General features: G+C 43.7%; 2 protein-coding genes across 9 annotated transcripts in view; both read left to right on the forward strand.

Moving 5' to 3' along the window:
- Positions 1-3,099: 3,099 nt before the first annotated feature.
- Positions 3,100-4,448, forward strand: LOC115549057 (leucine-rich repeat-containing protein 30-like). The gene has a single exon (XM_030364046.1). It carries the CDS (start codon positions 3,432-3,434, stop codon positions 4,347-4,349), a length of 918 nt encoding a protein of 305 aa, XP_030219906.1. The 5' UTR covers positions 3,100-3,431; the 3' UTR covers positions 4,350-4,448.
- Positions 4,449-8,464: 4,016 nt separating this feature from the next.
- The window catches only part of LOC115549080 (receptor-type tyrosine-protein phosphatase mu), a 164,997-nt gene continuing 159,111 nt past the window's right edge, over positions 8,465-14,350 (forward strand). For all 8 annotated transcript variants that reach the window (XM_030364081.1, XM_030364084.1, XM_030364082.1 and 5 more), the window contains exon 1: positions 8,465-8,814. In XM_030364081.1, the coding sequence (XP_030219941.1) occupies positions 8,742-8,814 (73 nt within the window). In that variant the 5' untranslated portion in view covers positions 8,465-8,741. The remainder of the gene's footprint in view (positions 8,815-14,350) is intronic.

The raw sequence follows: 14,350 nt of genomic DNA on the forward strand, positions 1-14,350 counted from the left end.
TTCTGTCTGGGTTAGAGTCCTAGAATCTGGGTTGGAGTCCCAGAGAAAGGACCATGTTCCTTAGGTTGGGTTGGAGTCCCAGAGAAAGACCTGAGTTCTGTCTGGGTTAGAGTCCCGACGTCTGTCTGGGTTGGAGTCCCAGAATAAGGCCATGGGTTCGTGGTTAGAGTTACTAGAATCCGGGTTGGAGACCCAGAGAAAGTACCAAGTTCATTTAGGTCGGGTTGGAGGCGGGTACCAGAGAGACTGTTGATCTGATCTTAAATACATTGCACTTTCTATTTTACTTATTTCTTTGCATATGTTTTCTTTTACTTATCTATTATTTTATTTTATTGTATGACAATGTTTATATGTGAAGCACTTTGAGTCTGCCTTGTGTATGAAAAGTGCTATATAAATAAAGTTGCCTTGCCTTGCCTTGCCTATACACTTTTGTGCCATACAGAGTGCATACATCAGTCGGCTAGTACATCTTAAAAGATACTAATAGTCTGTACCGTGTTGTGTTATTCATCGTCCATACATTAGTCTGCTAGTATTATTGAAAAAGATACTAGCAGTCTATACCGTGTTGTGTTATCCATCAATCAGTCTGTCAATCCATCCGTCTGTCCATCCATCCATACACCCATCGTTCCGTCCGTCCATCCCACGCATCTTTAACTAGCTTCCCCATCACAAGTGCAGTCGCCCCCTTTGCGTCAGTGATGTGAATCGGCCCAGCTGAGACCATATCTGACAGCACTTGGTGTTCAAAGACTCGTGTCTCATTCCATGGTTTGGGAGGGGGCTCAACTAGTGGCAGCCAAGGTGTCATCCCTCATGTAAATAGTCTATGGCAGGGTGTAGCCAACCTGCTGCTTTTGAAATCAGGCATGACAAACCCACGTACGAACACAGGCAATCGGGCATGGAGACATTTCAACATATTCCTATAGGCACACACACGCACACATACACATGAACACACGCAGGCACACATACGCACATGCACGCACGCACGCATGCACACACACACACACACACACACACACACACACACACACACACACACACACACACACACACACACAAACACACACACACACCCACACACGTGCGTGCACACACACAAAGATCCACATGCATTGACATGTCGCTAGAGACATATACAAACATACTGAACCATGTCATAAACATGGTTTTATAGATTGCTTTGATATGGATGGTTTACCACCTATTTAAATATGACTGGAGACATGAACAAGCATCTGCTTGAAGTTGCCATCGGCGCTCTAGCCATGAGCAAGTGTACAGTAGCCAATCTTAAATTCAACAGATGTGGAACATGGCACTGATGCAGCAGAGCAGGCCTGACTGCACCGTTGGATATGCTGTTAAGTGGGTGGGTGGTGTTGGAATAGACCTTACTGTGTGGGATGTTATCAAACCAAAATCAGTACTGGTAGTTGTAAATCGCTGGGTTTCTTTGAAGAAACTAAATCACATGTGAACTGAGGCAGTATAAATCAGAGGCAGTTGTAATGTCACAAGTGCTTCTCATTATAACAACCAATTATAGCATCAATCAAACTGAATTTTACATAAATATGCCAATACAGTATCTGATTTTGGCTCATAAAGTTTCAGTTGTGCTTCAACAACTGCCTAACAAAATGATTGGGTATGTGTCGCAAACGCAAATACAATGTAAAATCTATAGGAAATAAACAGCCAGGAAATATTACAACATTACTGAAAAGAAACCTATGTGACTTTTTTGTAATGTAATTATATAAAATTTACATTTGCAATAAACCCACCCGCAGTCCCCCTCCCCAAGAGGAAATCTTCTGTAATTTGAGGGAGATGATTCATGTTATTAACAGAGTGATGACACTTATAAAAGTCCTCCATGTGACGTACGCAGCTCGGTTCCTATGAGGATTCGTTTTTGTTATTTACGGCGCATGGTTCAACGTGATAATCCTGGATGAAGCCCTGTACTTCAAGTCAAGTGTCATGACTAATAAAATACAAAGGTCACCACGTAAGTGACCCGAGGATGAGGGGATAACTCATCAACAACCTGCAAGCCTCGCAGCATGCATACGGATAAGACTGAAATGTCATGACATTTAACATGACCAAAAAAATAACACTACATAGAAATATCCTGACACGTGTCGAGTCAGTTCAGGGAGACTCCATTTATAGGTACTGCTCATTCTTATTTAGCACAACAGATTAACCTTAGACATGATTCGGCCAAGTAGTGAGGTCAGTAAGTTTTATAGGCAGCCTTTAAACACTGTTAAACATTTTAAATAACACTGTGGGTGTATATCATTCGTTATTCGCACAGCGGATGAAATAGTGAGGCCAGCTACACCGGGAGGCCATGATGAGTGACCTGTAGTGCTTGGCATTGACCGCCACCAGATCCATGTATGTGCAATTTCCCAAGCCCCTCTGAGAACCGCTTTATAAAAAGCAATTTAATATTTTGCTGAAGTCGAGGCTCGGTGCCAGTTTTTCCGGTAGTGCGAGGAGGACATTCACCTGACTCACACACACACACACACACACACACACACACACACACACACACACACACACACACACACACACACACACACACACACACACACACACACACACGTCAAAACTCACATGCACGTACACATGGATATAAGGTTATGGTAACACAAACACACAAGTTCATTGGTATGTCAATTATCCAGTAAATTCGGGATGTTGACATGCTTTTAATATACTAACTATGATGCAAGAGTTATCTATATCTTTCTTGCTTCATGTTTCAAGTTCCTAGAGTGTTAGTGTGTGTGTATGTGCGTGTGTGTATATACGTGTGTAATTGTGTGTGTGTATGTGTGTGAGTGTGTGGGCGTGTGCGTGTGTTGGCGTATTTGAGTGTGGAGGTCTTAGGGTTGTGAGATCATAGCTGTGACATCAAGTGATTGAGTCTAAGCCAGGCTCTATCCCCTGTCCTCTGATTGGACACTGGGGGCTGGATCGGGGGTGTGGGGAGTGTGGGGGGTGTGGGGGGGCGGGGTTGGGCTGGGACAATGGCTTTGACTTTCGGTCCCACCGGGAAGTGGCAGGACCAGCTGCAGAGTGAAACCCAGTAAGGCAGGCACTCGGTTGGGGGACCCAGACTTCATTCCCCGAGCAGTGCTCTGTAACAGCACTCTCTCACACCGAGAGCAGAACACCAGAGAAACCACTGCCAAAACAGCCTGACAGCAACGCCCGGATAACAACCCAACATTGGCATTGCCATGCCTACCACCAGGCCTCGATCCCGATCCCCAGAGAGCAATAGGCAGCCATTACCATCAGCGAATCACTCGGTGCTCTGAGTGCCGGCCATTGACCAACAGCTGCCAACTTATTTCAGTAGACACTCTCTCACCTTTGGGCAAGCCATGGGCGGGCGTCATTCCCGCAGTTTCTCCAAAGAGGAGCTGAGCGAGGTGAGCACAAGCCACGGCCGGAGGAGCGCGAGCGTGAGGGACGACCACAACGGGAGCAACGGCGGAGGACTGTCCTCGGCCGCCGAGAGGTTCCGCAAGCAGACCACGGTGCGCTTCGGCTACTGCACCCTGAGCCTGGCCATGCGGGGGCTGGACGACCCCCCCATGGAGCTCTGGGAGCTGCGGGAGCTGGAGAAGCTCAACCTGTCCATCAACTGCCTGCGGAGCCTGCCCCCCGCGCTGGGCGGCATGGACAACCTGGTGGTGCTCAACCTGTGGGGCAACAACCTGGCCAGCCTGCCGCCCGAGATCGGCCAGCTGAAGAAGCTGCGGGTGCTCTTCGCCTACCGCAACTGCCTGAGCGAGGTGCCGGAGGAGCTGGGCTCCTGCAGCAGCCTGGAAGTGCTCAGCCTGGCCGACAACCGGATCACGGCGCTGCCGGAGAGCTTGGCCTCCATGCGCAACCTGACCAAGCTGAACCTGAGCAACAACCGCATGGCCCACATCCCCACCTGCGTCTACAGCATGAAGGGCCTGGTCTTCCTCCACCTGGCCTGCAACCGGCTTGAGGTCATCGCCGACCAGATCCAGGACCTGGTCAACCTGAAGATCCTCATCGTGGAGGGGAACAGCCTCCACTCGCTGCCAAAGACCCTGTGCTTCCTGGAGTCCTTGGAGCTCCTCAACGTGGACTTCAACGACCTGCAGAGCGTGCCCGGGGAGATGTACCTGATGAGCGGGCTGAGGAAGCTGGCCTGCCACCCACTTGATAAGGGTCTGCACATCATCCACAACCCCCTGGTCAAGCCCATTAAGGAAGTGCTGCAAGGAGGCCTCAGTGCCTTGTATAACTACCTCAAACCCTCTTGATGGGACCCAGGCAGCCATGGGAACATGTGTGTGTGGGCGGGAGTGTGTGGTGCTTGTGTGTGTGTGTGTTGTGGTAGTGTCTGTGAGTTTATCAGTCTGTGTGTGTGTGTGTGTATGTGTGTATGTGTGTGTGTGTGTGTGTGTGTGTGTGTGTGTGTGTGTGTGTGTGTGTGTGTGTGTGTGTGTGTGTGTTGTGGTAGTGTTGGTGACTTTATCAGTGTGTGTGTGTGTGTGTGTGTGTGTGTGTGTGTGTGTGTGTGTGTGTGTGTGTGTGTGCGTGTGTGTGTGTTGTGCCAGTGTGGGTGACTTTATCAGTGTGTGTGTGTGTGTGTGTGTTTGTGTGCGTGTGTGGTGTGCCAGTGTGGGTGACTTTATCAGTGTGTGTTGGTGTGTGTGCTAGTGTGTGTAAGTTGATCAGTCTGTTTGCGTGTTTGTGGGTGTTTGTGTATGCGTGGTGTAATTATGATCATGGTCTTCCCTTACTGACTCAGAGCAGGTGGTACACATGCTGTGCAGTGCTCTGATGCCATGGGGGCCCATCTGACGGGATAATCCTTGGAGACACTGCGGCCCAGATAAACGTTACTGCACACTCACACCGTGCCAGAAGAGGTTTTATGGGGACGCCTGATCTCACACCTCCTCGGTTTTGGAGTAAGACGAGGGAGATGATGTTCTCTGGCTTTGTGCCTGAGGAATATGAAATCAACCGTCGGTCATATTGGTTTACCAAACTATAAATTCCTTCTGGGTAAAGTGGTTAAAGCCACAACCAAGGACACTGGGGGGAACTTTTAATTTCCCAGGTAAAGGATTTAGACATGGATACCTTGCTGGATGAACATTATTGTTGACACCCACCATGGAAGACAGAGATGTACCACTGGGGTTCAGTTACACTCTCCAGCTGATCCCCTCCTTGTCGCAGAAGGGGATCAAAAAGAACAACTGTGCCAAGTCTGTGGAATGAACAGAGGTTGTGTGTGTGTGTGTGTGTGTGTGTGTGTGTGTGTGTGTGTGTGTGTGTGTGTGTGTGTGTGTGTGTGTGTGTGTGTGTGTGTGTGTGTGTGTGTGTGTGTGTGTGTGTGTGTGCGTGTGTCTGTTTGCGTGTTGGTGTGGGGGGTGGGATTATGACCAGCGACAAAGCAAGACCATATAGTCTGTGATTGAATGTTACACTCCACCAGATTGCCGCAATACCGGAAGATTCTCAGATGCCTTCGCCATGGGACCCACACAATGCAATGTCTGAGAAAAATAAAATTCAATTACTTTAGGCTCTCAACATCAAATTGTTAAGGTATGAATGTCTCTATTAAATGTGTTGGATTACATTTTATACCTCCCCATGGTGGAATTGTATAGTTGCAATAATGTTTTTCTGGAAAGACCACAGCAAACCACCTTGGCGCAATAAAAATGAAGCGAATTAAAGAACTGTTTAAATGGATATCACTTTATTTGAGAATGAACAATTACAGAAAAATTAAACATTACAGACATTGAGTTGGACAAATAGCCCACTACTGTATGTTTGAACTTTGACATCTTAGATGATACACAACTTCGTGATAGCACTTCTAAGCTTTTCAATATATGTTTCCTCTGTATTGATACTTTTAGAAAATACACCTGCCAGATTTTTTATGTAAAAATATTAAGACTCAATAAAAAGAAATACAAAACCACGACATCTGGTGGCAAATTTGAATATTACTTAAAGTAATGAATGCATCATCTAAGTTTCTCCACATGTTGGATGGGTCTCTTTTCAAAGCAGGCATCGTGTGTCAGGCGTGAAAAAACATTGCATCAGTTCAAGTCAGTTGACTCGAGGTCATCTACATTACAGCACACATGCTAATTTAAGCTTCAGAATGATATTCGGGGACCAATTAAAATAGAGTACAGCACATTCTGTGTTGTCAACAACCCCATTATGCACCGTGCGAATTAATTAAAACCATATATTACTTATTATGTGTGCAAGAAGTTGACCTGTTTCACGGCACGGACCGCTATTCACTAGGGATGGACATCTAGCAGACAGTCTAGACTCGAGTGTGGGAGTGTCCAGATGAAAAGCTCAACCGAGGGCCTATTTGTCAATGCTGTTTACTTGTTGTGTTTCCTTTGGGGGCATATAACCGTGCGAACAGTGTTGCTTTCTAATGAGGCCTCGTTCGAGATGGAACAAGCAGAGCAACACGCGCCGCTACAAGCACTCTTGTTTCACAGCCATAAACGTGCGTAGAGAGAGAAAGACGCTTCGGTGGCAGTCGCTAACTTAACTGAATATAGTCTGCTAATCAATCTCCCATTGAGCCGTTGACAATCAAAAGTGCTGGATAAACACAGTAGAACAAAAACAGCCAGAAAAAACACTGTTTTTTGGCAGCCACACCGCGAGAGGTTTAATAAGTCATCCTGTGCGAGGGTAATTTCGGTAGCGCCATTTGTTTGGTCCCGCAAGGAAGCAGCACGCGGCTAGAGAGAGATGAATGACACTTATTGGCAAACAGCGTGATAGTGCCACTTATTACAATTACTACAATGCGTTATTTTTACAAATCGGCGCGCCATGCCTGGTAGCATTGTGAATGAGTGTCTTCTCTCTTGGATATATGGTTTTCACTTGTCACTGCCTAACAAATCCACTCATGCTTTCTGGTCCAGTGCAACTTCATCACAAAAAGTATTTAGATTAAAGTAACATACAACTTTCTATCAGTCATACGGTTCTCATCAGTAAGGATGAAGTTTCTTTGCAGATCTAAGAGTCCACAACTGTAGACAATGCATAGCTATTCAGTTATGCATTGTTGCTTTCAACCACATTGTATTTTTAGATTCAAGTTGGACCTTATCATTAGGCCTAGGATATGTTTGTCAAAGACAAAATGCTATGTTTTACCGCCTGTTCATGGACGACCGGTCCAACCTCTTTGCCACTCCTTATCTAGAAACAACAGAACGCACACATTCACGCATGCAATTAGAGTGACAACAAGAACAACCGGATAATATCTGCTTATTGTTGACAAGAGGTGATCCTGAATCTAAAAGTAGTGCTGTGTCAATAACACGTCATTTTAATTGGGGATGGAAGCTTCCACATAGTTGTCATATACTGCTGACTGTTTTATGCATACCGGCGTTCAAGCATCCAACAATAACACACTGACATTGTCTGACATTGTCATTCATTTGCATTTTGTGACACACTTCTAAGGGCTATGAAAAATCCATTGTTTGTATGTACAAGGTCTTTGGTATACTTTAATGTCACATTTATATTAGCATATATATATATAGAAAAGTCACGTGCCGTAATTAAACCGTAAAAAAATAAAAGCATGTTCAATAAGTATAGAGTCTGAATCAGTGATATGCTGGGTCAACTAATGAAGAGCTCCTGAATGTCAACCCCAGTCCTTTAATGGGATCAATGCACAAATTTGATCAAAGAGGACACACAAGGGGAATTTAGATTAAGCAGATGAAGCATTGAGGGATATACACACGTTAACTCTAAAGCAAAGGTTTGATTGGATAAGATGCAAGGTGAAGTTCATATTTGTCTGTAAACAAATGTCGACATTAATGTGGTAGATAGAATGAAAGATAGATAGAAAGATAGCTAGACAGCTAGACAGATATATACATATAGAGAGAGACAGACAGACAGACAGACAGACAGACAGACAGACAGACAGACAGACAGACAGACAGACAGACAGACAGACAGACAGACAGACAGACAGACAGACAGACGGATACGTAGATAGATAGATAGATAGATAGATAGATAGATAGATAGATAGATAGATAGATAGATAGATAGATAGATAGATAGATAGATAGATATACATATTACATAAAGATATACATTTATGGTGAAGTTAGTCACAATTATGGTGACATTAAATATAATGTTAAACTAACAAACTATCATTATATCATTAATGTAGGAGGAGGGGCTATACCTTGCTGGTTTGAGTTAATTCTCGTATGGCCAACTCAGTTCTGGCTCGTGCCAGCCTCGCGCCAAAAAGAGCTCGCAGGCCCCCTCTACTGGAGAGACGGAGCGCGCGCGCACACATATGTACTCGAGGCTCGCGGAGCTGGACCACTCAATCCCCGCGTAATTCAGGAATCAGGACTCACTCAGAGATCCCTCCTCAAGTCTGGAGCAAGTCGGCAAGGAGCGGCGTGTCGAGGACAGAGCAGACCATTGTCACACAGGAATAGACTAGGAGGGCAGGATAGACTCTGCCCTAGATATATAACACGTTAATTAGAAAGTATCGCTCAGAATTTCAACTTGCAGGACGAAAGAGTTGTTGGTTAACCCCTCTTTTAGGGGGTTAACGCTACGGCGGAGGTGTCGACATGGATAAAGTTGTCAATTGCTTGTTTGCTGCAATAACCCTTCTGCTGTCCGTTCGATCCGAAGTTTTTAGAGGTAAGAAATACGTGTGTGGCTGGCTAATGTGGCTGTGTGTGTGTGTGTGTGTGTGTGTGTGTGTGTGTGTGTGTGTGTGTGTGTGTGTGTGTGTGTGTGTGTGTGTGTGTGTGTGTGTGTGTGTGTGTGTGTGTGTGTGTGTGTGTGTTTGCGTGTGTGTGTGTGTGTGTATATACACGGGTTCTGGTTGAACGCTATCATGCGTTTGCCCAATAGTTTCCAACTTGCCTTATTTTCCTTGCGCCAAAGATTGCACCTTTTACGCGTGCTTATTAAAGCACCGATGATTTACATGTAAAGCTTTGACCACGCGCCAAGTGTCAAAGAGTTAGATGTGTCTAACTCTTGACAAGTTGCTGTCAGCGTCGAATGTGATTCAAATGAAGGCATTATTCTCTTGTCGAAGTCTGTCACACTCTTGTGCGATGCCTGTGTAAGAGCTTCGTTCAATTTAACTCATCCTGTGCTAAAGGGAAATTTGGATTTCGGAGAGACTTCATGGAGACACACGTACAGCCTTAATTTGTTATAATAGTCACGTTTCCTCTTCAAGTTTGTCGTCAAAGAGCTGTATACCGACTTGAGCGCACAGGATTCCTCACTGCGCTTACCATCACATATTTAGTGAATGCTGGATATTCTTGAATTACTCAGGAATAATTATTTGTAGTATTAATATAGCCTACCATGACCATCGTATGTAAAATTATATCTTTTTTTTTGGAGTTGACACTCTTGCTGCATGAAACAACTAAAGCAGGAACCCACAAACAGTCCCAGTTTCCTCATGTTTGGTATCTTTATGCAATATCTTTAGCTTCAGAGCAATTCGGCATGTATCATAATTAAGTAAAAAAAATAACAACATTGTTTTCTTTAACTCAATTGTGAAAGTGTGTCTTATTCTGAAAAATATTTTGCAGCTGAACTTAACTTAGTAGTCATGTATTATGTTCTCTTCCCCATTCTTCTTCATCAATATTTGCACATGCAAATATACAAATACATTGGGCGAACCAGTATTTCAACATGTATTACATGGAGATAATGAGAGACGTCTGATAACCAATCCTTTCACTGGAAAAACGGTATAGTGCACTGCCTTAGGGGAATTGATACAGACTAATTTAAATCCTAAAAGGGGTAATCTCAGCGGTATGGGTAATGGCATCATCCTTGAATAAAGAGGGGCATTATCGTGTGTGCAGGCTCATCAATACCCACATTGAAAGCGAATGGCAGACTTTGCAGTGATGTTATGTTGCAAATTTGACAAGACATAGTATCCTAGGTTGACAAGTAGTCAAGCATGAAACTGCATTTAACCCAGATCTCATGACTGTGTTTGCTAAGGAGTGCTTGTATGTTTCAGAGAATTTGCTACAATGTAAAGAGTGACAGTGGGGTAAGGGTTAAGTTAACATACTTGGCGTCGCTAGTCCGACGCTCTGTTCTCCTCTGGCTATGTAGGTGCATTCTTGAGTTGCCCTGTGGGGGGCAGCATGGTACACACATATACCTTCTGACCATCAGGAATCAAGGAGCACAAGTCAGAATTCAGATGTGCTGCCTCCAACATGTATCACTGTTTTGTCCAAATGCTCATTTACAATTATTAGACACTGATCGAAGTGTTAACAAATAAGGACATACAACTCAATAATCTATTGTTTAATGCAGTTATTGAAATGACAACATTGATGAGATAATTTGTGTCTATTTCACAAGGGCACTATAGCAGTATAAGTCCAACCAAACACAAACTATCTAAGATCTATGTGTCTTAACGCTGTGAGGCCCCTTTAGTGATCCAGAACATACTGGCGGAAGCTGTATACAGTTCTCCCCCCCCCCCCCGCCTTCATCTTTATGTCAGATTTATCAGTCTTGCCTACTGGCAACCTTTGGATAAGGTACATTTATCGGAGTAGGGCTCACTCCCCCCCCCCCCCCCCCCCCTAATTGCATATGTGTGAATATGTAAACAAGAGCAAAAATCGATGGGTGTGTTTTGTGGGTCTCTGACTGGGTGATGGATTGCAGCCACACAAGGCAGCAGAGGTTGAGGCAAGTAAATATGAGAGCGATGCAGCATGCCGGGATGCATTAGTCAGGCTGAGTATGCGCTCCAGTCTGACAACCTCAGGGAGGGTTCTAGGTCTGTTTAGTGCCAGAGTATCAGTCAACTTGTTGAGACTGCTTCTCTGACTGGGAACCCGAAAGTTGGTCACGTTAATCAGGCCGTGTATGATCCCTAATCAGCAGAAGGATGAATTGCACGAATACTAGTGCATCATTATTTATGATCCGCCAGTAATAGAGTTGTACATCGGCATGGATCTCTAGTGATACGATATGCATCACGATACACGATAGAATATGTAATAAATTCGGATTTTCCTGTTTTACATTACATCTCACTTTTTCTTAATTTGAATTTGGGTCAAATGCAACTTGTTGACAGTGTCCCTAAATGTCCCTAAATGTTTTATACATGCATTGGATTTTTTTGGGGGGAAAAACGAACATAAGCTTGTTATTTTCAGTGTATTGGATGGATCGTTGATCTGTTTGACCCGCTCTTTTGCAAGAAGATACCAACAGATCACCAATACATCCGATACGGTGATAATAAACTTGTTATTATCGCACTATTGGATGTACTGTGATGAGTTGGTGTCTTCTTTCAGAAGGGAGGGGTCAAACAGCTGTTCATCCATTCACAAAGACATGGCTTGAATGAGCTCATCTTTTATAGTTTTCTCCCTGTAGGGCAATCTCTGGCGCTTTTGGTGGGGAATGGGATTTGGCACCAATCTGATTGTACCATACACATCATGACACAAGGGTCACAATTCGATATATGTTGTGAAATATTGCAATTGTTTCGTGTGATGCATTGCAATTAAAAAGTCTACTGTAAAATAAAAGTCAACGCCCAGAGTAACACAGATTTGACTGGGTTTTTGTGTATTTAAAACATCGTAGCTCAATCTCCATCTTTGGTGGACATCCGCTGTTTCTTCTTCTGTTGTTCTAATGATAAGGTTGCTCGCTCATGATCACAATACTGTTATAACCATGATGTGTAAAGTGTGAAGTCATGAACGACTCTAAATCACGGGTTAGTTCGAGTGCTGGGCTGTTGAAATCGGACACAGGATCCAAAAACGCTTTGCTACCTGCAAAAATAACTTTGGGTTACATAGGAGAACAATTGTAAGACCATTTGTAAAAGAAAACCCTGGAGAGGCATATTAAGTTCCAGCATCAACAAAGGCCATTGCCCCTCTCTTGGTCTCCTGATAGGGCTCAAAGTCCGCCCTGATAGTTACTTCTTTCACTGGAGGCCTTGGGTTGTGTTAAGCAAGCGTCTGAAGTACTTATGGTACGTTTGTCATGACGTTATTATTAATATGACATATTTTCCCCTCATCCGTGTCGCTGACTCAGTTGTAATAGAGACTTTTTGTCAGAAGGAATCTTGTTGAACAGCGGCAGGTTTCCTTCTGTGTGAACCAGTGGAGAATGAAATTAAATATGCACGCCATTCCTCTTTTTTTGTGATTGCTCAAAGCACATCGGAGGAACAGCAGTTCCGCTGTGATTGATGATAAAACCACAGGTGCTGAAGCGTCGAAATCCACTGTTAAAATTATTATCTAGATATTGTGCAGTCTTTTTATAATAATAGATTCATCAAACGTTTTCCATCGTTGGTTCAGTTGTAGGTGACACTGGGTTCTAGACTTGCAGACGGTCGGCTAGCGCTGTGATAATCCAGGGCATTGAAAAGTGCCTTGGAGAGCTCTAGATTTGTTCCGTTAGAACCTGAACGATGGTTGAGTTGCACAGTGGGGTAAGAGGTCACCAGATACCATATCGTTGACTGGGGTGTGATCTGTCTTGCAGTCATACTTCCAAACATAAAGGTCTACTCTATTTTTCAGTGTATTTCGATCTGTTCTTCTATGTAATTGTGTTAAAGCCGCTTGGTTCATCTCCATGGAGTCCGTCATGTTTTGCTCGTGTTGTGTGTCAAAGATGACATCACCATTGGGACCCAAGCGTCTTCTCGAATGGGGCTGTATTGGGTTACTAGAGATGAGAGAGTGGTTATCTGCACACACACAGACGCACACACACACACACACACACGCACGCACGCACGCACGCACACCCGCCCGCCCACACACACACATACACACACACACACACACACACACACACACACACACACACACACACACACACACACACACACACACACACACACACACACACGCACTCAGAGATTCATCATAATGCTGCAGTTCTGTGGCCTTTTATACTGCAAGATGTTGCTTATGCAATTCATATTGTCATAAAGTTTTTAGTAGGCCAAAAATAATGGTGTTGTTAATATGCCTTATGTTTTCTCCTAAATCTGCAAATATTTTCTCTGTTGTGCAAACCTTTTCAGGTCTACATCATAGTTTGCATTACCATCTGCCTTGCTTTAATTTATAGTTACTTGGTATTATTGGATAATTCTCCATGTTTTTTCAATATTCATAAGCAATGCGATAGATATACAGTATCTAACTATAGATCTAACTATAACCTTAGCCAGTATATAGTGCCCTTATTTGTATTTCTACTTAATAGGGTTAAATCGTAAAAAATTGTGTGGTTGCCCAGGGCAACATCATTGGGGCCACTGTTCTGGATGGCTATTCCGGCAGATATCAAGTCCCTTTAACATCACAGAATCCTGAGGGGAAACTTAAAACTAGGTACATAAAACTAAATAAGCAGTTTATCTATTGAAATATTTGAATATACCTATCATCACTTTAATTATTTACATTCTGTCATAGATAATATTACATTAATTGCACACTTGTCAGTTAAGTAGGTAATTTAATTTGTGTTAGGAATATTAAAATGTTATAGTGTTTCTTCCTGTGCATAGTCTTCTGTAAAAAAAAAAGGGTTTTCTTTGATGTATTTTTAAACCCACATTCTTACTTGATTGTTCTTGGAGAGAATTGCTGAGTTGGTCAACGATAGCCAACTTGCACTGTATCAGTTTGTCGGAGATATATAGTGATAACTAAACAATGCTTAATCTGGATCGAGAAAAAGCACAACCCGAGCTGAGCAGGCAGGATATTAAATCAAACATGGCCACCATGTCCCTTTGGGAAAACAGAATATAAATGATTTATCATTAAAGTATTGGTTACTCAGCTTGTTCTAATGAATGGGCATATTATCTCTCCTGATCACACGGGCATCGCTATTGTAGCCAATTCACTTGGTGCAACTAGATTTTTACGACTTCTTTACACTTTACATGTGCGTGATGATGAATCCACATAAACTAGCCTCTACCAAAAGAGTATTCAAATCGGGCTGAAGACACAGACCAATCGCGTGCGGGCTCCGAGCACGACAAATATGCATAAATGCACAAGCGGCTGCTGAAAGTTTTTCCCCCGCTAGGCCTCAGTGCACGCACATCCCCGGAGTGGCTCTCCACAATTCAATCATT

Source organism: Gadus morhua, chromosome 8, assembly GCF_902167405.1.
Source record: "Gadus morhua chromosome 8, gadMor3.0, whole genome shotgun sequence".
Taxonomy (NCBI): domain Eukaryota; kingdom Metazoa; phylum Chordata; class Actinopteri; order Gadiformes; family Gadidae; genus Gadus; species Gadus morhua.

Excerpts from the sequence above, each read along its gene's own strand:
- LOC115549057 (XM_030364046.1), top strand. The coding sequence starts at position 3,432 with ATGGGCGGGCGTCATTCCCGCAGTTTCTCCAAAGAGGAGCTGAGCGAG.